The 23,660-nt window shown below is 36.5% G+C and overlaps 1 protein-coding gene across 3 annotated transcripts; it reads left to right on the forward strand.

Annotated features, from left to right (window-relative positions):
* The first annotated feature begins 123 nt into the window (after positions 1-123).
* Positions 124-23,087, forward strand: LOC106095542 (fructose-bisphosphate aldolase-like). Of its 3 annotated transcripts, XM_059364080.1 has the most exons (5): positions 124-179; positions 262-929; positions 991-1,190; positions 21,533-22,178; positions 23,017-23,087. In XM_059364080.1, exons 1-5 carry the CDS (start codon positions 139-141, stop codon positions 23,070-23,072), a joined length of 1,611 nt encoding a protein of 536 aa, XP_059220063.1. In that variant the 5' UTR covers positions 124-138; the 3' UTR covers positions 23,073-23,087. The 3 variants fall into 3 exon arrangements, with proteins under 3 accessions (XP_059220063.1, XP_059220061.1, XP_059220062.1); XM_059364078.1 differs by lacking the exon at positions 23,017-23,087 and having other exon boundaries at positions 21,533-22,267; XM_059364079.1 differs by lacking the exon at positions 23,017-23,087 and having other exon boundaries at positions 265-929; positions 21,533-22,267.
* Positions 23,088-23,660: the final 573 nt, after the last annotated feature.

Genomic DNA, 23,660 nt, shown 5'->3' on the forward strand with positions numbered 1-23,660 from the left:
CAGCAATTGCAACTACTCCGTATAGAGTATTCGGCTATTCCCAACCTATGGACGCGCCCGGTAGCTTGCAGCTAAGATTCTCGTGATAACAATGAACACCTCACATGGTGCCACAACCATCCCGTGCCGGGTGAATAAATGTTATGTTTGCCTCCCGTTCGTGGTTTGCAAAAAGTAAGGTAAGATAATCTTTTGTTATACCTTTTCGAAATATCACTAACAATATATGGGTATATATATATTTTTTTTTGATGATTACAGCAGAAAGGCTAATATCAAACTGACAACCTATTTCAGTTATCCCTCCGAAGAATTGCTGTTCGCAACTAACCCCGAAGTGTCTGAAAACATCTCAGGTGTTATTTTGTTCCATGAAACTTTGTACCAAAAAGCCGACGATGGTACTCCCTTCGTGGAATTGCTTAAAAAGCGTGGCATTATTCCTGGTATCAAAGTTGATAAGGGCGTAGTGCCATTGATGGGTTCGGAAGATGAGTGCACAACTCAAGGTTTGGACGATTTGGCCTGTCGTTGCGCTCAATATAAGAAGGACGGATGTGATTTCGCAAAATGGCGTTGTGTTTTGAAAATTGGCAAATATACGCCATCTTACCAATCCATCTTAGAAAACGCCAACGTTTTGGCCCGTTATGCCTCCATCTGTCAATCCCAAGGCATAGTACCAATTGTCGAGCCTGAAGTTTTGCCTGATGGGGATCATGATTTGGAGCGCGCCCAAAAAGTGACTGAAACTGTTTTAGCTGCTTGCTATAAGGCATTGAATGACCATCATGTTTTCCTGGAAGGGACCCTGTTGAAACCAAACATGGTAACTGCTGGACAATCTTGTCCCAGGAAGTACACCCCAGAACAGGTTGCCCATGCTACAGTAACAGCATTGCGCAGAACTGTTCCTGCCGCCGTTCCTGGTAAATAAATTTGCCATTTTAATATGTATCTATACATTATTTAATTAAATAATTCGTTAAGGCATCACTTTCCTATCTGGCGGTCAATCCGAGGAAGAAGCTTCCGTTCATTTGAATGCTATTAACAACGTTCCTCTTTTGAAACCCTGGGCGCTTACCTTTTTTTACGGCCGTGCTTTGCAAGCTTCTGTACTCCGTGCTTGGGGTGGTAAGAAGGAAAACAATGCTGCTGGTCAAAACGAACTAGTCAAGTGTGCCAAGGTGAGTGTTAAAATAGAGTTGCTAAGCATGATGTAATGGGTAATTATCAGGTTAATTCGTGTACAGCTTATATAAACTTAACAGCCGTAGAATAAACCAGTACAATAAGAGTTGTTATCAACGTAGTGCTTATATAAATGCTATCACAAAACGAAAATTATTCATCGTTAAAGCGTGAAGTATATGAATTTATTTTATAAGTGGGTATAAGAGTAAGATGCTGTATATGACGACCAACAAGAATCAATGAAATGTTTGAGCTCATGGATTTTTTTTGATGTTTTGTTATATGCATACATATGTTCACCGGTTAACAAAACGAAAATTATTTAACGTTAAAGCGTGAAGTAAATTAATTTAATTTGTAACTGGGTACAAGAGTTCAGATGCTGTATATTATGGGTTCATTGAAATGTTTTATTATATTCGGAGATGGGTGGTGCGATTTAAGCGAAATTTTGTGTGCTCTCATATAAAAATAAAAATTTGGTATCCATATTTCGGATGGGGTACCTAGGGGGCCGCCCCAACCTAAAACCTACCAAACATATATTTAGACCACGACGGTTTAGATCTCGACAATATAGGACTCAAATGAAAGGTATTTAGGATAAGAAAACGTATCTGATACCCAATTGTCGGACTAAGTGTTAGGGGGACTTATTTACAAACAAACAGGACTTATTTACTGACCATGGGAATACGGAGCTTAAATAAAAGGTATTTGAGTGTAGAATTCGAATCTGATATCCAAATATGGGACCAAGTGTTTGGGGGACCGCCTGTTCCCAAAAACATCATTCAAAGGGGACAAATTTGCGACCATAGCAATATGGGGCTCAAATGAAAGGTCTTTGGGAGTAAAGCACCAATCTGATATCAATATTCGAAACAAGTGTCTATGAGAACACGAATCCGATATATATTTTCAAGGCCAACTCACTGAGTGGCAGCCCATCCCTCAAAACACCCCCCAGCCGGTCATGTTTGCCGATTATGAAAATATGGGGCTCAAATTAGAGGTATTTAGGAGTAGGCTACGTATTTGATATCAACATTACGGACCAACTGTCTAGGGAAAGTCCCACCACCATAACAACCTCCAAATAGGACGTATTTGCTCACCAAGACAATTTGGGTCTTAAAGAGAGTAGAACTATATATTTTTTGTTTTTAAGGCCAATACCCCAAACCGGACATATTTGCTGACTTTTGCAATAAGGAGTTTAAATGAGATTAGAAAACGAATTTGATATCCAATTTTGAGGCCAATGGCGATATGGGGTTCAAATAAATGATATATAGATATATGAGAATAAAGAACGTTGCTGATATATTTTCCGGACTTAGCGTTTGGGGGACCACTCCAACCCCCAAAACACCCCTAAATGAAAGGTATTGGGGGTAGATCAAGAATTAATACCCACTTTCGGACCAATTTTCTGGGAGTCTACTCCTTTCCGAAAATACGCTAAAACCCAATTTTTTACTGACCATCGCAATATGGGGCTCAAATAAAGGTATTTGAGAGTAGTAGAATACGAATTTGATATCCAAATGTAGGACCATGTATTTAGGGTATCACTAAAACCCAAAACTCCCCCCAAAGGGTAAAAATTTTTCGACCATGCCCATATGTGGCTCTAATAAAAGGTATTTGAGATTAGAAAACGAATTTGATAATCAATTTTGCGGCCACGTGTTTGGGGCCTCATCGTGTAAACTCCACTAAACCAATGGCAATATGGGGTTTAAATAAATGGCAATCCCATGGCAGCCGGTTGTACGTATCGGATTGACCCGATGGAATCCTCCATCGGCAAGGGCTGCCGTCTCGATGTAAAACACACTGCTACAACAACAACAACATAAATAAATGGTATAAATGGTAATTTTTTTAGGGCCAAGTGTCTGGGGACCACCTCATCCCCGAAAACACCCCTAAATCAGATATCAAGAGAATATCGTGCTGAAATAAAGTCTTTTAAGAGTGGAGTACACCTTACATTCAAACTTAAATTCGTAGACCAACAACGATCATATGGGATTCAGATAAAGGCACTTATATTGTTAAACTGTTAGTCAAGCGATATACTATTTTCGTAGCAAGGTATTTCACTAAAAGCTTTTTAATTTACGAAAATTAATATTAATATTCCAAGGAAAATTTTGTTCCATATAAAGTAAAAGAAGGCGGAGCGGAGCGGGCCCGGGTCATCAAGTAATTTATAAAGCTCGCTTAAATGGGTTAGAAAATAATGCATCATAAATACACCGCATAATATTTACATACATTCATTTTATTAATTAACTACTGCAAAACTTGTTTCACAAAAACTGACGGTTTACAATTTCTTTTACTTGACATTCATATCACCTCATTTCTATATATGTAAACAAACTTTGAATATATTTCGAAAGTCTTTGGTGAAGTTTTGTTTCATCAACGGACATTATCTAAAATATATAAAATATCAAAATGTTATAGCTTTAATGTTAAGAGTAAAAACAAAGTTATATTGAAAGTAGAGAGACAGTCAGTCATTTAATTTATGTACCACCATTATATTCTTTTTATGAAATCCTCAACAATAAATGATGGATGTAGGCATAATTTTAAAAATTTTTGTACAATATCGTTAAAAAAAAGTATTGATTTGGTAAAGAGAGTTATGTGATTAGTAATTCTTCGATTTCCCCCATACTTCGGCTACCATGGCGCAGAAGTTAGCCTGTCCACCCATGACACCATACGCCTGGGTTCGAATCCTGACGGGAACAACCGAAAAAATTTTCTGTTTTGTTATCCCCTTCTAATGAGGTGACAATGGTGAGGTTCTGTGCCATTTGAATAAATAGTTGTTGTTTGTTTTAGCCACATGTCTATATGTGGAGGTGGCGATCGTCTAGCTCCTATAGATGAGCAAGCTAGTTCCGGTCCAAAGGACCGATCGCCGCGAAAACATGATGCCCATTGGTTATAAAAGGCGCCATTAGCTCGGCTTGTCATATCGAGCATCATAGGCACTCAGTACTTATGCATGAGCCGGTGCCGCTCGGCCTCTCACTTAGACTCTGTTCGATACCGCAGATTTTCCACGACAGCAATTGCAACTACTCCGTATAGAGTATTCGACTATTCCCAACCTGTGGACGCGCCCGGTAGCTCGCAGCTAAGCTTCTCGTGATAACAATGAACACCTCACAGATCGGAGCTCAAAGTTCCAGCCTTGGTGGATCCTCGTCTAGCTCCTATAGATGAGCAAGCTAGTTCCGGTCCAAATGACCGATCGTCGCGGGAACATGATGCCCATTGGTTATAAAAGGCGCCAATAACTCGGCTTGTCATATCAATATAGGCACTCAGTACTTATGCAAGAGCCGGTGCCGCCCGGCCTCTTACTGAGACTCTCCGCTCGATACCGCAGATTTTCCGCGACAGCAATTGCAACTACTCCGTATAGAGTATTCGACTATTCCCAACCTGTGGACGCGCCCGGTAGCTCGCAGCGAAGCTTCGCCTGATAACAATGAACACCATATAGATCGGAGATCAAAGTTCCAGCCTATGTGGTGCTCACGGTTATGCACTGCCTGTGGCTGCCAAATCTTCTGATATATAAAAATCAATTTGTGTTTGTTTGTTCCGTATAAACCGATTTCCGTTCGGAACAATATGGATATCAAATTAAAGGTATTGGAGAGTAGAATAGGACTATGGTGTTAAAATTTGAGTCTAAGTACCCAGCGAACCGCCTAACCACGAAACTTCCCCAAAAAGATTTATTGGACTTTCATGTCAATATGGGACTCAAATGAAAGGTATTTGGGAGTAGATTACGAATATGGAAAAAAAAATTGCGAATATGACAAATTATTAATTTTGTAGTGTTTAAGTCATATATGGTCTAACGACTTGAGCAAATTAAATTAAAAATTAAAAATGAGGTCGATGTAATGGGAGGTGTCCCCACCCCCCAAAAAACTTCCCAAATGGGCATATTAGCCGACCATGGCTATATTAAACACAAATAAAAGAAATTCGGAAGATATTACGGAGTAGTTGCAATTGCAGTCGCCGAAAATCTGCGGTATCGAGCGGAGAGTCTCATTGAGAGGCCGGGCGGCATCGGTTCCGGTAAAGAACGAATTTGGTAAAAATTTCTAGGGCAAAGTAGCGGAGTGCCAGCCGCAGCCTCAAACCGCCCTCCAAATCGTATATGTTAATCGACCATGCCAATTTTGGGCTTAAATGAAAGGTATTGGGGAATTTGGCATCCATGTTTGGGCGAAATGTCTGTGGTACCATCTCAAGTGGACAATATAGTGCTTAAGTGAAATGGGACTTATTTACCGACTATGGAAATGTGAGGCTTATATAAAAAGTAGTTGAGAGTATAGCACAAAGCTTATATTTACATTAAGGGCCAAGTGGACATATTTACATACTACAATATAGGAGTCCACGTAAGGTATAAGAAAATAGTGCAAAGATTTGGCCATGAACATTTCATTAAAGCACAGGGGCAAACTCCTCACATATCCATGAGTGCTGTTCGATCCAAGTTTAAACTCAATGATGAAGGACCTCTTTTATATAGCCGATTCTCAACGGCGTCGCGCCGACACTATAGAGCTGTCGCACTGCATGACTTCTATGCATGGCATAATAAATCACAAATGTTGCCAATATTAGGAGGGGATAACCACCACTTTACATTTTTCCAATATTCTTGCCAGGATTTGAACCTACGCGTTCCAATCATATGTATCGTCCACTGCAATGAAGGGCTCAAATAAAATGGATAAGGGCATTAAAGAAGGAGCTGCGGAGCGGACCCGGTTCGGTTAGTACATAATATAAATCACAATTTACAAAAAAAAGACACTTTAACATGGTGGGGCAAAAGTTCTGATTCGTTGGAGCTTTTTGTAAAACTGCATAGGTTCAATAATGAAATATAAAACACCATGGATATGTTACAACTTTAGAGCAAGTGATGCTACGTTATGCAGACTGAAACATAGTTCTCAAATTGGTACAATAACAAGATAATTGCTGTATGGGACCCAAATGAAAGCAATTTGGGAGAAGACTGAAAATGACATTAAAATTTGTGTTAAAGTATCTAGGTGGTGTTTAACCTGCTAAAAACAACTAATATATGTTATTTGACCCATCATGACCATATGGGATTCAAATTTAAGAATATAAAAAAAATCCACTTTCGGGATTTGTGTGGTGGGTAAGCCTCAAAGGCACCGGCAGTGCATAACCTTGAGCACCACATAGGCTGGAACTTTGATCTCTGATCTATATGGTGTTCATTGTTATCAGGCGAAGCTTCGCTGCGAGCTACCAGGCGCGTCCGCAGGTTGCGAATAGTGGAATGCTCTATACGAAGTAGATGCAATTGCAGTCGCGGAAAATCTGCGGTATCGAGCGGAGAGCCTCAGTAAGAGGCCGGACGGCACCGGCTCTTGCAAAAGTACTGAGTGCTAATGATGCTCGATTTCAGTTGTTGGCGCCTTTGAACAACCAATGACCATCAGGTTTCCGCGGGGATAGGTACTTAGAACCGGAACGAGCTTGCTCGTCTATAGGATCTAGTCGAAGATCGTCACCTCCAATTTGAATCATTAAATAAAGACATGTACTTCTTCATAGTATGAAATCATTTTTTGTTTAAAACGGCAATTTTTAATGGGGTTTAGGGCATATTTTATAAGTTCGGGTACAGAGTTTATGTTTATTTCTTGGATTACTTAATTTAATTTTACTATTTAATTAAAGGAAATACCGACAGTGTAATTCATTTACCTTTTTTTATTTATTTATTTTTTAGAAAATCATCTGAAAGTTCCGAGTTATTCCAAAATACGTGTTGTAAGAAACCGCATCCAGAAAAACCCGGTTGTTTGTTAGCTCTAGGAGAAGACTCCTTAACACCAAACGAAGAATTACAAATCAACGTCTTTATATCATGTAATTTGACAGCGAAGCTCCTTTTTTGAAAAAAGTTCCAACTTTGAAACTTTACAAACTTGATACAAGTGAATTGGGTGTACAAAAACAAATAGATTTTAGCAACGTAATAGCAGAACAAATACAAAAAAAATTATGAAAGAACTGCCATGTCCCAATCCTGGAGAAAATCTTACAGATGGTATTGTAAAAAACACAAAACGTATGCGTTTTCAAACTAAAACTATAATATTAGATGATGACGATTAGAAAATATGGTTTTTGAATTATAAATATCCACACAAAATACAATCCGGAGCAGGGATGCCAACTTAGTGCTTTTCGCACTAGATTTGGTCCTTTTTAGGACACGCAACACCCGAAAAGGTACCACATAGGGCCAAACGAAAAAAGGCACTAAGTGAACTATATTACATTTTTAGTTAGTGCTTTTACTATTTTTGCCACTTTGAACTTTCTTTTATAGGAATCCCAATTTTACTGTCGAGTTTTGCCACGGCGAGCGTTAGAGAAGTCTATTTCATCTATTAACGTTTTTTAAATTTCCCACAAACATTCCATAAAAGAACAGGATATACTTCTCTCAAATAATTTTAAGGTACGTAAAATTTTGAAAAATTTTTAACTATTTTTTCTAGAAAATTGTACCCTTTTTACAAATGCTTTTTGATTGCAAGCGTGCATTAATCCCAGCCCAGTTAGAATTGAGCTATCTGCCGAAACGTATTTAAGCCAGTGATATTCTGGTGGCTGCGGATGGTGTCCAAAAACGACATTCACCTGGTAGCTGTTCACCGCTTGCACTACTGTATCCTAGTGAATGCTTAACTTCATCCAAAATTTCATCAAAATTGTGCGTGTCGAGCACAGATCAGAAAAAAATCTTAGGGTCTTGAGACCAATATTTCGAGTGTTACAAATAAAATGACGAAATTAGTTTACCCTATATGTCGGGACCTTGACCACTTAGTGTCTTAAGACCAATATTTCCCAACCTAAGGTGTACTCCATTCTTAAAAGACTTTATTTCAGCCCGATATTTTCATGATATCTGATTTAGGGGTGTCTTAGGGTCTTGAGACTAATATTTCGAGTGTTACAAATAAAATGACGAAATTAGTTTACACTATATGTCGGGACCTTGACCACTTAGTGTCTTAAGACCAATATTTCCCAACCTAAGGTGTACTCCATTCTTAAAAGACTTCATTTCAGCCCGATATTCTCATGATATCTGATTTAGGGGTGTTTTAGGGGATGAGGTGGTCTCCCAGACAATTGGCCCTAAAAAATATCAGCATCGTGCTCTTCTTTCAAATACCATTTATTTAAACCCCATATTGCCATAGGTTTAGATTTAGATTTAGATTTATTTGTTCGTTTTCACATACAACAAGATAACAATGATCTTATAATTACTGTATGTGAGATATCAATGACATTTAACACAGTTCAACAGAGATTAGTAGTATATAAAGTAACATTTGTAATATATAATTAATTAACAAATAATTTTGACAATATAAACATTATTTAATTAAGACATTATCAATATTAAGATTATTTAAAGATTTTTCTGTAAAGCTTTTTTAAATGAATTTGCGTTGCAAATAGATTGTATTGACAAGGGTAGTGAGTTCCATAGGCGGATCGCATTTGTTAGATATTGCCATTGTGATATCAAAAGACGATATAGAGGCATCACCAATAGTATCCTTCTGTTTGTTTAGGGGAGTTTACACGATGAGGCATCCCATAAACACATGGCCGCAAAATTGCTTATCAAATTCGTTTTCTAATTTCAAATACCTTTCATTAGAGCCACATATGGGCATGGTCGAAAAATTTTTACCCTTGGGAGGAATTTGGGTTTTGGTGATGCCCTAAATACATGGTCCTACATTTGGATATCAAATTCGTATTTAATTTTGCCCGATTTAGGGGTGTTTTGGGGATTTTAGTGATCCCCCAAACGCTAAACCCGGAAAATATATCAGCAACGTGCTCTATTCTCATATATCCATATATCATTTATTTGAACCCCATATGACCATTGGCCTCAAAATTGGATATCAAATTCGTTTTCTAATCTCATTTAAACTCCTTATTGCAAAAGTCAGCAAATATGTCCGGTTTGGGGTCTCTCTTTAGGACCCAAATTGTCTTGGTGAGCAAATACGTCCTATTTGGAGGTTGTTATGGTGGTGGGACTTTCCATAGCCAGTTGGTCCGTAATGTTGATATCAGATACGTGGTCTACTTCCAAATACCTTTAATTTGAACCTCATATTTCCATAATCGGCAAACATGGTTTGGCAAGCAAACTTTGCCTTGCTTGCCAAACCACTATTTACAGGTAATTAAGATGTTCTTAAAATCTTCTTAATGTGCTTTCCGAGTAAATGCCTTAGTTTTAGTGCACTAAGTTATGGGCTATTGAATAATTTTGTTAAAAACTTCGGCTAATCCACTTTAGTACTTTGATGACGATTTTTTATTTTTGTTAAATATATAAAAAAAATATTTTGCGCTAATCTTAATTTAATCTCAAATAATCCCATAATTTGCATAATGTTTTTATAAGTTATGCTAATTTTTGTAGAAAACATAAAGTGTTAGAACCGAAAATCGAAATTTTAAATAGAGATATCTATGTTCTTGCAGTTGTAAACTTGTTTTTGACAATTTTATTTGCGTTTTAAATATAATAGGTACTTATTTTCTTATTATAAGAGGCCTCCTTTTTTATGCCTAGTCAAAACGGCGTGCCGCAGAGCGACACCACTCACTAGAGAAGTTTTAACATAGCAAGACATCTTACAAATGTCGGCAACTTTAGCAAAAAGCTTTATTTTTAAAAATTATCAAATAAAAAAAATTACGGAAATCTTGCCCAATATCACCACTAAACAATGTCACCGTTCAGACTCTGCATAAAAAAAAGAGATCCCTAATCATTAGGTTAAAACATTAATCGGACTGAACTTATTGATATGGGAAAGGCATCCTTAATTGAATTTGCATGGGGAAAATGTATTTATAAATATTGAAAAACTTCCCTGCAGCGAGCGTCAATATCAAAATTTTAGTCTTTTTTAGTGACATTGTCTACACCACTACCGACGAAGTGTACCCCATTGAAAACTGCCAGTAGACAATGACACTACTGACTATGTAGTTCTTTTCGAGAAGTGATTTTTTTGGTGGCATTTGACCGCTACTCTACTACTGACAAAGTGCACCCCAACCAATATAAACGCGTATTGAAATTAAACACATTTGACCGCACGCTACTACAGACAAAGTGTACCCCAATCAATATAAATGCGTATTGAGATTTAACATAGGGCATAGGGTTAGCATAAAAAATTAGAAATTACTATATTTTTAAAATTATTGCAATTTAGTCTATAGAAAAACATTGAAACAATTTTTTTTAACTGAAAACTACTTCTCAATAGAAAGAAAATACATTGAGATTTGAATTCGTACCAATATCGATAGAAAAAGAGTAGTGACAAAGAGATATATGACCACCGTAGAATCATATAAAAGGTGTAGTCCGATGCCCAACAACAACAAAATGGGATACAACTCTGTTCCACTAACTAGTCAAAGCAAATTTAGACACACATAGAAATGTCAAGAAATTGACATTTGAAGGCAACATGTTCGAACTTCTAAGAAAAAAAACACTGAATGCGTTGTGATAATTAAGGGAATTGTCATAAAAAGACGGAGGCCACCGTAGCGTAGAGGTAAGCGTGTCCGTCTATGACGCTGCACGCCTGGGTTCGAATCCTGGTGAGAACATCTGAAACAATTTTCAGCGGTGGTTAACCCCTTCTAATGCTGGCGACATTTGTGAGGTATTGTATAATTTGGTATTGCAGCCACGCAAAAACTTCTCCACAAAGAGATGTAGATGAACGCAACATGTTCGAACTTCTAAGAAAAAGAAAAACACTGAATGCGTTGTGATAATTAAGCAAATTGTCATAAAAGGACAGAGGCCACCGTAGCGTAAAGGTAAGCGTGTCCGTCTATGACACTGCACGCCTGGGTTCGAATCCTGGTGAGAAAATCTGAAACAATTTTCAGCGGTGTTAATCCCCTCCTAATGCTGGCGACATTTGTGAGGTATTGTATAATTTGGTATTGCAGCCACGCAAAAACTTCTCCACAAAGAGATGTCGCAATGCGGCACCCCGTTCGGACTCGACTATAAAAAGTAGGCCCCTTTTCATTGAGCTTAAACTTAAACTTGAACCGGACAGTATTCATTGATATCTGAGAAGTTGGCCCCTGTTCCTTAATGGAATGCTCATGGGCAAATTTGCAGTCATAGATAGCCAAACAGCCAGTAGCAAATGAGCCATTTTCCCATACACGGGCTTAAAGCTAATTGCAAACAGCCAGTAGCAAATGAGCCATTTTCCTATACACGGGCTTAAAGCTAGTTGCACTGCGGAACGCCGTTCGGACTCTGTTATAAAAAGGGGGCCCTTTATCATTGACCTTAAACCGTCTTTGTTTGCTTTAAATGACCGGCAGCAAATGAACCATTTTTCCTATACACGGGCTAAAAGCGAATTACAATTATAAATATAAAGAAGCGTTGTCCACAAACGCAAACAATTGCTTGTCGGCTAACTTTTGTTTCATCATGTTGCAGACAACTAAAGGTATTGCCGCAATACCAACCACTATATATTGGATCATTTCGTCATTTTGTCTGCAACACATCGAAATCAAAATTTCTGACCCTTAAAGCCTTCAGGACAACTATAGGACACATAGTACTAAGGGGACACTTATACAGATTAGGTGCTGCAAGTGACAGCGTTAAAGGGGAAGGCGACAAGACTCTGAAGTGTTTCCCTTCCCAACATCGGACTTTCATGGCCTACAAATACTGACACACTGGTGTGGACCAACTTAGAGCCAGCCAGGACAGCCTATCTTTTATACCCTCCATCATAGGATAGGGGTAAACTAATTTCGCCATTCCGTTTGTAACTCATCAAAATATTGATCTGATACCTAATAAAGTATATATATATATTCTTGAACGTCTTCACGTTCATAGTCTATGTAGCAATGCCCGTCCGTCTGTCGAAAACACGCTAACTTTCAAATTAGTAATAGTGGGCGCTTAAAATTTTGCACAAATACTTCTTTTTAGTGCCGGTTAGTTGGGATTATAAATGAGCCAATATTTTGGTACAGCTGCCATATAAACCAATCTTGGTTCATGCTATGACTCCAAACAACTGTGCTAATAGTTCAAATCGGTTCATAATTTTATATAGCTGCCATATAAACCGATCTAGGATCTTGATTTTTTGAGCCTTTATAGTGCGCAATTCTCCTCCAATGTGGCTGAAATTTTGCTCAAGGTATTTTGCTACGACTTGCAACAATTGTGCCGAGTATGGTCTAAATCGGTTCGTAGCCTGATATAGCTGCCATAGAGTGCACATTCGATTTAGCAGAAATTTTGCAAGAAGTGCTTTGTTTTGGCTTCAATCAACTTTGCCAAGTATGGTCTTAACCGGTTTACAACCTGATATAGCTCTGAATCTGTTTTATCCTTTATTCTTTGTTTCACTATAACGAGGTACCGGACAAATAACGATCTATGGTATTTGGGTTAGGTTATATAAGATTCGACCCGGCTTAGCTTAGCACGCTTTTACTTGTTTTTATGTATTATAATTAGAAATGGGAATAAACATTAAAAAACTAAGCACTAACGACTTAAGCTATCGATATCTAATCTGCGGAGGTTTTATTGTAATAATATTCAATGCATAAATAATATGCTGGCAAGGGATTTCATATGCAATTACTTCTACTGGGCACAAGAAGAAGAGTAATAAAAATTGTAAAAATCATGTATCAATGTATTATTTAGATAATCATCACATAACTGTCAGCTTTCGATGTCTTTGAAGGTTTTGTGATTAAACTAGTCGTAGCTGTAAATACAATATATACAGTGACACTGATGCTATACAACTGTAGTATCTAAATGGCGTAATTGGAGAATGTCGATTCAGCGGTTCACTTTTGTTTACTGTTTACATTCAGACCTTTTAGTTATGTGCAGTGTATACATATATGTATGTATATTTGCAGTGTTGTCTTGTCTATGCATTCATTTGTTTATGGTACGTGTAAACCATTTTAAATTTCAAAACACAATGTGTTCAATCATTAAATACCGCTTAGAAGTCATAAATCATAGTAGTATTTAAAGGTTTGAATCATTCATTTCACACGATCATTTGTAATTATAACGTATGTTTTGTTTTTCTTGTTTACATTTTTAGACAGTATTATAGTTGGACCACGCCTCATCTATACGGCGAAGAGAAAATACATTTCTATCAGTAATCATTAAATAACGCATAGAAGTCATAAATCATACATAAGGAAATAATACCCAGATCCAATTGTGACGTCCATATACTTGACCAAAGGACAAAAGTGTGCATGTGTTTGACGTATATAATACGTTAATAATAGGAATAGAAAATCCGGAATAGCGAGAAGGTGCGGGATGCCGAAGTCAAATATCCTTGACCAAAGGACAAAAGTGTGCATGTGTTTGACGTATATAATACGTTAATAATAGGAATAGAAAATCCGGAATAGCGAGAAGGTGCGGGATGCCGAAGTCAAATATAATATTGACCATATAACTTGAAAGAATATAGTTTCGAAGCAAACACGATGTTTATCGAAGATGGTGCGCAGTGAGTATATTTAAAAAATGCTAAACTTAATTTGAAGCAAATTTACTTAAAAACATAAATGGTCTTTAGGACCGAACAGATAAGACAAGTAATTTGTGCAATTTTAATTTTAGCATGTTTTTCAGGAAGGGATTCAATAATCTGAAAACAGCAGATTTTTATGTTTAGAGAAATGCATTCCTAGATTGCTTCAAATCGTAAAAAACTGGTGGTGTAGCGTTAAGATTTTGTAATATTCGCAAGTATCCCATTTTCTTAGTTTAGTATGTGTTCATTTATTGTTTTTGCACATTGTGTGGTTTTTGCTTATGCAATGGTGGCCATATAATTAGGGATTTAAAGGATAATTTAAAAAAATTTACTATTTGCTGAAATTAAATGACAAAAATATTTTTTTTCATAAGTTATACCATATGCTATGATTAGGATCATGTATATACAAAAAATATAGGAAAGCAAATTGCCGAGTTTAACATAAAAAGGCAACTTTAGACAGCTAATTAGTAAAAATGGGTATAATTTGTGTGACTTAAATAGGGCTTTCGATTTATTTTCAAGGTTCTTAAGACTCATTAAATCCAATATATAAATTTGATGTGTAGAATCTCCGATGAACCGATTTTTCCAATATCAATAGGCTTCCTCTCTAGGCCCAAGAAAATGCTTGTTCCAAATTTAATGTTGATCGGATAAAATTTGCAACCTGTACATCATACACAAATAACCATGAACAGACGGACATAGCTAAATCGAATCAGAAAGTGATTCTGAGTCGATCGCTATACTTATCAACGGGTCTATCTCTCTTCCTTCTTTTATTGAAGATGCAATAAAAGTCTAATTAATTTAACTTATATTCAAATGTCAATTGTTACTAAGGGCAAGTACTTAACAGTAAAAATATTCTAACAATTTTAGGCGGAGGACATTGTTACACTGCGAAAAAACACATAGGGACAGGGGCAAATAATTCCAGCAACGAGCAACTCTAACTACCAACGACCTCATATAAATAGAATAAAATAACTTTATTTTCTGGCCAGAGTTAAATCAGAAGAAAACATTGTTTTTAGATTGAAAACAGAAAAATGATGCGCACACCCAGGCGTGTGTGTGTTCATTTGTTGCTGTCTCAACAACAACAAAAAGTTTATGGGTCGATTTTGGAACCTTAGTGCAATTGCGTTGTTAGTTGAAAAATTGGTATTGGGAATGGCTACTTTCAACTGAAGTTTTCAATGCCAGTTGCTAAAAATGGGATTTTTCGGCAACCACCTTTTTGTAGTTGCTCTGTGGTTTTTATTAGCAAATAAGCAGCGAAATTAAAAGGAAATTTATTTTTTTGACTGACTTGGCTATAAATACAGTAGGCGAGCTCTTAAGTGTTGGATAAAATAGGGCTTTCGATTTATTTTCAAGGTTCTTAAGACTCATTAAATCTAATATATAAATTTTCTTAAATTTGATGTGTAGAATCTCCGTAAAAATCCATACATATTGTAGAAACCAGAGAGTAGACCGTTGGGCAAATTTTTGAGAAGATCGGTTGATAAATAGGTTAGCAAAGGGCTTAAAAGTGAAAATAGGAGGATGCATGTATATGGAAGCTATATCTAAAACTGAACAAATTTCTATGAAATTCATCAGTCATCATAAGAGCTATAAGAGAAATGACAAATGACGATATAATTGCAATTTTAGTCCAAATTGGACGAACATACATATGGGAGATATATCTACAACTGAACCGATTTTTATTAAATTCACAGATAATGTCGCGACTTGTAAGAGAGCCCTTTGTGCAACATTTCGTGAGAATCGGTTAACAAATGACGATATAATTGCAATTTAAGTCCAAATCGGACGAGCGTGTATATGGGACTTATATCCAAATCTGAACCGATAATTCCTATTTCAATAGGCTTCCTCTCTAGGGCCAAGAAAATGCTTGTTCGAAATTTGAGCGCACACCCAGGCGTGCGTGTGTTCATTTGTTGCTGTCTCAACAACAACAAAAAGTTTATGGGTCGATTTTGGAACCTTAGTGCAATTGCGTTGTCAGTTGAAAATTTGGTTTTGGGAATGACAACTTTCAACTGAAGTTTTCAATGCCAATTGCTAAAAATGGTATTTTTCGGCAACCACTTTTTGTAGTTGTTCTGTGGCTTTTATTAGCAAATAAGCAGCGAAATTAAAAGGAAATTTATTTTTTTGACTGACTTGGCTATAAATACAGTAGGCGAGCTCTTAAGTGTTGGAAAAATATTGGGCCAGCAAACGGCGATGATGTTTTACACGCTTATAAATAAATAAAATAGTTCAACAGTGCTTTAAATGAAAAATAAAATGTTTATTCATGGTATTTCACAACTTCTAGAATTTGTGGATGGTTGTTTAATTATTTGTTTACATAATTTCTTGCTGCGAGACATACATAACGCACATTTTTATTTTGGTCGCGTTGTCAGACAACCACTCAAATGAACGTCGGCATAAATCTTCTATACAAATTTATACAAGGTAAAGTCACTAGCCCAGCTGATGGAATTTTCCAATTTCAGAATTGTATCCAAATCCCACCAGAATGTCAAATGTTTTGCAAGAATTTTAAAGGTTTTTCGCATTTTATTACGTTTTTTACTTATATATTGTGTTCATTTATAATTTGAACGTTAATAATGATAAATCGTTTAACCTTATGGCTGCTACACATGATAATGCAAATAAAAATAGGATGGAATTTTCCAATTTCAGAATTGTATCCAAATCCCACTAAAAGGTGGAACCAAAATTGTGGCTAATACAATCTTAAAGTACCATATCGGATGAAGGATATATATGGGAGCTATATCTAAACCTAATCCGATTCCTATGATATTCAACCGAACTTTCGAAAGTAATAAGAGAATCCGTTGTGCCAAATTTTGTTACAATCGGTTAACAAATATTAATTGCGTTCATTTATCATTTGAACATTTATAATGGTAAATATTTTAATCTTGAGGCTACTTTGCATGTTAATGCCAAAGTCGACCGCATAAGTCGGTTCTAAACGATCGTCTAAACGGTGTACGAATAGAAATTCACATTCCTATTTTAATTTGTATACTCGGGCTAGACTTCTTCGCATCAGAAATAGTTGCTAGATTTGCAGATCGTTAGGACGGATGGCGTTTTTAATACAATTTCCCTGGCCCAAATTTTGATTTTCATTTGAACAATTGTACCAAATTCTCATTATGTATTAGAAGAAATAGTTCTTTGAAGTAAAATCTGATTATGTTTAGCATGGCCTAATCTTATGTTCATACCTCCTACCAAGGATAGCATCTGTTATGTTCTTTGTACTAATATATTTGTAAGCTGAAATTAAAGGCTCATTCAAGCTCATTGCAGGTTCTCAACGAGTCAAATCTAGAGATCTGGTTTTATGAATTGAAAGTCATAACAGAAGTCTTTGTACACACGTTTAGCTAAATTGGATAAGATATGCGCCTTCTCGGGGCTGAAAAAGTCAAATTGGAAGATTGATTCGCATTTGGCTCATTTCCAATTCCAACTGATTCGCTTCAATAAAAAGTACTCTGGGCAATATTTGGAGCTGCTTGCTATATTTGATTAAAAGATTGTGCGATTTCAACAGATATACGGATACTTCAAATGTCATGACGATTGAGAATGCACTAGGGTCTTACACCAATATTTGGAGGTGTAACAAACGGCATGAAGAATTTCGAGTAATTTCGTCTCATGCTGGAGCTTCTAAAATTCCATTTTTTAAGGAAACATTTAACAAGTTTTGTTATTGTGGCAAATACAACCGCTCTGAGTTCAAACTTTCATTCCAAAAAAATGCCTTTGTACACACGTTTAGCTTAATTGGATAAGATATGCGCCTTCTCGGGGCTGAAAAAGTCAAATTGGAAGATTGATTCGGATTTGACTCATTTGCAATTCCAACTGATTCGCTTCAATAAAAAGTACTCTGGGCAATATTTGGAGCTGCTTGCTGTATTTGATAAAAAGATTGTGCGATTTCAACAGATATACGGACATTTAAAATGTCATGGCGATTGAGAATGCACTAGGGTCTTACACCAATATTTTGAGGTGTAACAAACGGAATGCCGAAGATCGAGTAATTCGGAACTTCTAAAATCCCATTTGTTAGGGAAACATTTAACAAGTTTTGTAATTGAGGCAAAAAATAAATTTGTCCAAATACAATAACTCTGAGTTCAAACTTCCATTCCAAAAAAATTGCCCACATCAAATCGCCAAGTAATGTAAATTTGTCCATGAATATTCCATTGTATTTCACAAATTTTTCCCACATTAAAACGGATAACCACTACTGAAAATTGTTTCTAATGGTCTTGCCAGAATTCGAATCCGGGCCTTCAGCGTCATAGGCGGACATGTTAACCTCTGCGCTAAGGTGGCCGCCAAGTACAATAAAAAAAATGTTGTCCCATTTTTCGAAAAAATTTCGCTAATTCAAACTTTGCAGTTTTGCAGGGCTACAGATTCTCTGGGGGTGGCCAGGCCCCTTAAGACCAAACTTCCATTCCAAAAAATTGCCTACATCAAATCGCCAAGTAATGTAAATTTGTCCATGAATATTCCATTGTATTTCACAAATGTTTCCAGCATTAGAACGGATAACCACTATTGAAAATTGTTTCTAATGTTCTTGCCAGAATTCGAACCTGGGCCTTCAGCGTCATAGGCGGACACGTTAACCTCAGCGCTAAGGTGGCCGCCAAGTACAATTAAAAAATTTTGTCCCATTTTTCGAAAAAAATTTCCCCAATTCAAACTTTGCAGTTTTGCAGGGCTACAGATTCTCTGGGGGTGGCTAAGCCCCTTAAGATCACCCTAGCTACACCAATGCGAAATATCTCCAAGGTTCGTTTAACATTTTAGTTGCAAGACTGAAGAGCACGAAAGGTTTACCCAACTAAATATTACGGTTAAACGGCATTTAGAACCTTAAGAACAACCCGAAAACCTATTAAATATGGTGTCGCTAACTATATGGCCATACAGCGGTATGTACTTGTTATATTATCATATACATTTTCCGTAAAAAAAATGTAAAACGATCAGGCAATGTCCTTGAACTTGTCTGTCCGAGAGTATGTCTGTTATAAACACCATAAAATTAAGTTAAATTCGAGGATGATAGTCCATCTAGAAAAACACCAACATAGAGTGATCTCCCTAATTCCCTCGTTTATGTGGTCTTCTTATTTTCATAACGGAATTCCAGCTTAATCTCTACTATACATGTTTCGTCTATTGTATTTATGTGTTCCAGATGGTAGAATTTCACATATATTGCATAAACAAGTTCTACGAGTATATCCTATTTTGTGTGTTTTAAATACCATATTAGTTCGGTGTTATAAATTATGTCGCATTAATGTAGCTGAGGAATTATAGCCTCAGATCGTTAGAACCGGTGCAATTAGAGCATCAATCCTTTTTGTTATTTATGATGTTCCCCAATGTTCAATTATTAATTTATTTTGAATACTAATTTTAAGTTGTTTAAGAAATAGAGCGAACTGCAAGAACTATTCGCTACAGTTTTGTGAGATACTACTTAAATTCTAACTTAGAACGTGTGATTTTTTCTATTTCTTTTATATAGAATGCAGAGCTTCTGGATACAGAGCGCTATTGGTGCAATTAAGGCAATTGGATGTGTCTGTGACATAATAACTTTACCGGTTTATTTGGTGTTACAGATATCATGAAAAAGGAGGCTCGAAGCCAAGCGTGTTAAGATCAGTATAGAAAATATTTATGATACGAATCAATCACAAAGTTATATCAGAACAAGATTAAGCTAAATATCAACGTAGCTATACAAAGCTATAAGAAGAGCGAAATATCTTAAGTTGCTATTCGACTATTGGGATCGACCAACGACTTTGTTCTCGTCAGCTTCAAAAGGCGTTGCGGGTGTGGTGCATCCTTTAGATCAAAATTGCCTGAGCTTAATTCGATCCTTCACAGTCCTTAGGGCACCAATTCAGTTCTTAACCAGTAAGGAAGGGCAAAAGTTGGGCGGTGCCGACTGTATAATAGCCTACACCTACCCCATAAGTACAATGTGGGATCTATATCCAATTCTGAACCAATTTTGATGGACCTCGGCGAGCAAATATGTTCAAACTATAAAAACTACTGTTGACAAATGACAACAGTATGGCAAATTACCCAAAATCTGACGAACATATATATGGAAGCTATATCTAATTCTAATCCGATTTCGAGCAAACTTCTCAGATAACGTGGAAGTCGTCGAGGAAAGCGTTGTGCACAATTTTGGCAAGATTGGTCAAACAATGCGCTTGTAGTGGCTTTTGGTGTGAAAATCTGGAGATATACATATATACGATTTGGAGCAAACTCCTCAAATACTGTGGCAGTCGTTGAGGAAAGCGTTTCGCAAAATTTTTGGCAAGATGGGTCAATAAATGCGCTTGCTGTGATTCTGGAAGTTAAAATTGGGCGATATATTTATATGAGAGCTATATCTAAATCTGAACCTATTTCTATGAATTCCAACAGTAATGTCGAGAGTCAAAAGAAAATCCTTCCTGCCAAATTTCGAAAGAATCGGTTTACAAATGACTATTTTATTGAATTATTACTGAAAATCGAACGAACATATATATGGGAGCTATGTCCAGATCTGAACCAATTTCAATAGGTTTCGTCTCCAGGCCAAAAAACATGCCTGTACCAAATTTGAAGATGATCAGATGAAAACTGCGACCTAAATCGAATCAGAAAGAGATTCTGAGTCGATCGGTATACTTATCAATGGGTCTATCTCTCTTTCTTTTGGGTGCTACAAAATAATTCACTAAGTTATAATACCCTGTACCACAGTAGTGGTGTAGGGTATAAAAATAAGATCGATAGTGGCAATTATTTAGTGCTCGACCAAATCTTGAAGTTGTTGATGAAAAAATTGAGTTTTTAATGTCCCTTATCATTGAGCTAAAACATAAGTCGGGTGGCAGTGATGGTTATAGGAAATCTCTTAAGTTGTTATTCGACCACTGGGATCGATCAACGACTTAATTCTCGTCTGTTTTTTCTTGTTTCATTGCAAGAAAATTATTGCTTTGATTGCGTGCGACTACTCTGTGTGGAGAAGTTTTACGCGGCTACAGGCATTACAAATATCAACCGCATATGTTTGGGGATACCCCTTCTTTCAAAATTTTGTTTACACTCTCGTCAGGATTTGTCAATAATACCGTCTTATGTGGACATGCTAACCTGTATGTCATGCTGGCCCCGGTGGCTCCTAGCTACTACTCTGTGTGGAGAAGTTTTACGCGGCTACAGGCATTACAAATATCAACCGCATATGTTTGGGGATACCCCTTCTTTCAAAATTTTGTTTACACTCTCGTCAGGATTTGTCAATAATACCGTCTTATGTGGACATGCTAACCTGTATGTCATGCTGGCCCCGGTGGCTCCTAGCTAAAAAGTGAAACTATTTGTGTGAATTTTACTGCAATAAGTCTAATAAAAATAACATGCGTATTTGTATTATTTAATTTCAGGCTAAAATTGTGTCCAATGACGAATCAACTTTAACTTATCGGACTATAGAACGGCCACGAGATGTCCACATTAAAAAGTTGCAGGACAACATAGACACAATTGAAAAAGTTATTAACTACGTCCCAAAAACACATTCGTCTAAGCGTTGCCTGGGCATACGTCAAATCTTAAGTGAAGAAGATGAGGTACAGCCTAATGGACGTGTCTTTAAAAAGTATAATATGGGTGATTATAAATGGAAAAACTTTATCGAATCAGAACGTATGGCTGCAGCATTTGGACGCGGTCTTCGCGAATGCAGTCAGGAACATCGCAAGAATATTGTTATATTTGCGGAAACTCGCGCTGAGTGGATGATAGCGGCTCATGGCTGTTTTAAACAGTCTATGTCCATAGTTACTGTTTACGCAACGTTGGGAGACGAGGGTGTTGCTCATTGCATAAGTGAAACGGAGGTGACAACTGTTATAACATCTCATGATCTGCTACCAAAATTCACGCAGCTATTGGAAAAATGTCCTCTCGTTAATACGATTATCTTTATGGAGGACAAATTGCACAAAACCGATATATCAGGCTTTAAAGATGGAGTCAAGATTATTCCATTTTCACAAGTAACACGACTAGGCCAAGACAGCAAGTTTGGTAAGTTGGAATTTAATAGTATCAATTTTTTACTATATATTTTTTGTAGGTCTTGGTGGTTTTGGGCTTGAAAATCTGTAGAGATAGAAGATTATATACCGAAATGATTGTTTGTTTTATTCATGGCATTTTTGAGCAAATATTTCTTTCACGTCTTTCGCACAGAACCTTTTGTCTAGTTTTATTTTTTAACTTAGTAGTGTAAGTCAGATAAATGTATTGATTTCAAGTTTAAAGGTGAAGGGGTGATTTTCAATTTCCATCAAAGACTCGTCCTTTCTGTAGAAATAGCAGATTATATACCGAAATTATTGTTTGTTTTATTCATGGCATTTTTGAGCAATTATTACTTTCGTGGGTTTCGCACAGAACCTTTTGTCTAGTTTTATATTTTAACTTAGTAGAGTAAGTCAGATGAATATATTGAAATCAAGTGTAAAGGTGAAGGGGGTGATTTTCGATTTCCATCAAAGACTCGTCCTTTCTGTGTGGCATCCAGGTCGACAAAGTTACTGGCCATATCAAAGAAAGTTCTTCCCCAATTTTTCGTGCAGTTAAGTTACCGTCTGACAATGCAAACAAAATAAAAATTTTTATTACGTCCGGCAATGAGAGAAATGTGAACAAACAAACAAAGTAGATCAACGAAAAAAGACAAAGAGTTATGAAATTCCTGAATACCCATTTTAAATTTTATTTAAGGAGCTACTGAACTTTTACGTTAAATATTTTCTTTATATTTCCTTACAAGTAAAAGTCCATTTTATGTTGCCGTTAACTCCCTTTCTTCAGCTGAGTTATGAAATTTCCTGAATACCCATTTTAAATTTCATTTAAGGTGCTGCTAGACTAAGTTTTACGTTAAATATTTTCTTTATATTTCCTTACAAGTAAAAGTCCATTTTATGTCGCCGTTAACTCCCTTTCTTCAGCTTCTCGGTATTCAAAAAGTTGGCTTACTTAATTTACAGGCAAGTTTTTTTTGCATAAACCTGCTCTCCCCTGCTCCAATAGATATACCGGAAAGCTGATACGAAGTGGTACCAATTCAAACGACCACTTTTATGTGTGAAAATATTTTTTATTTGTTCAAATGACAAAAATGTGTGGAAGTAAAATTTAAATTTATTAAAAAAATAAAATTAAATGAAGTTTCACCTCAAATATCTCAATTCAATGCTTTCTGTACACGTGCAAATCGATAACTGTTTTAAATCATGATATAAGACTAACATCTAGCTGTAATATTAACATACAGGGTAGCTGATGCAAAGTGTTACCAAGTTCACATTGGTATGTCTGCCGAACTAGAAATAACAGCTATGTGATATTTGTTTTGTTTACATTTATATTGTCTACAAGCCCCGAAAGCATTTGCTTCTACAGCAAAAGTTCTAGTTAAATATACCAATATTAGCGTACTTTCATGGAAGAGGAGGTTGAATGCTAAAGACATGAGGAATATATAAACTTTATAGGGTT

This window comes from Stomoxys calcitrans, chromosome 2 (genome assembly GCF_963082655.1).
Source record: "Stomoxys calcitrans chromosome 2, idStoCalc2.1, whole genome shotgun sequence".
NCBI classification, from domain to species: Eukaryota; Metazoa; Arthropoda; class Insecta; order Diptera; family Muscidae; genus Stomoxys; species Stomoxys calcitrans.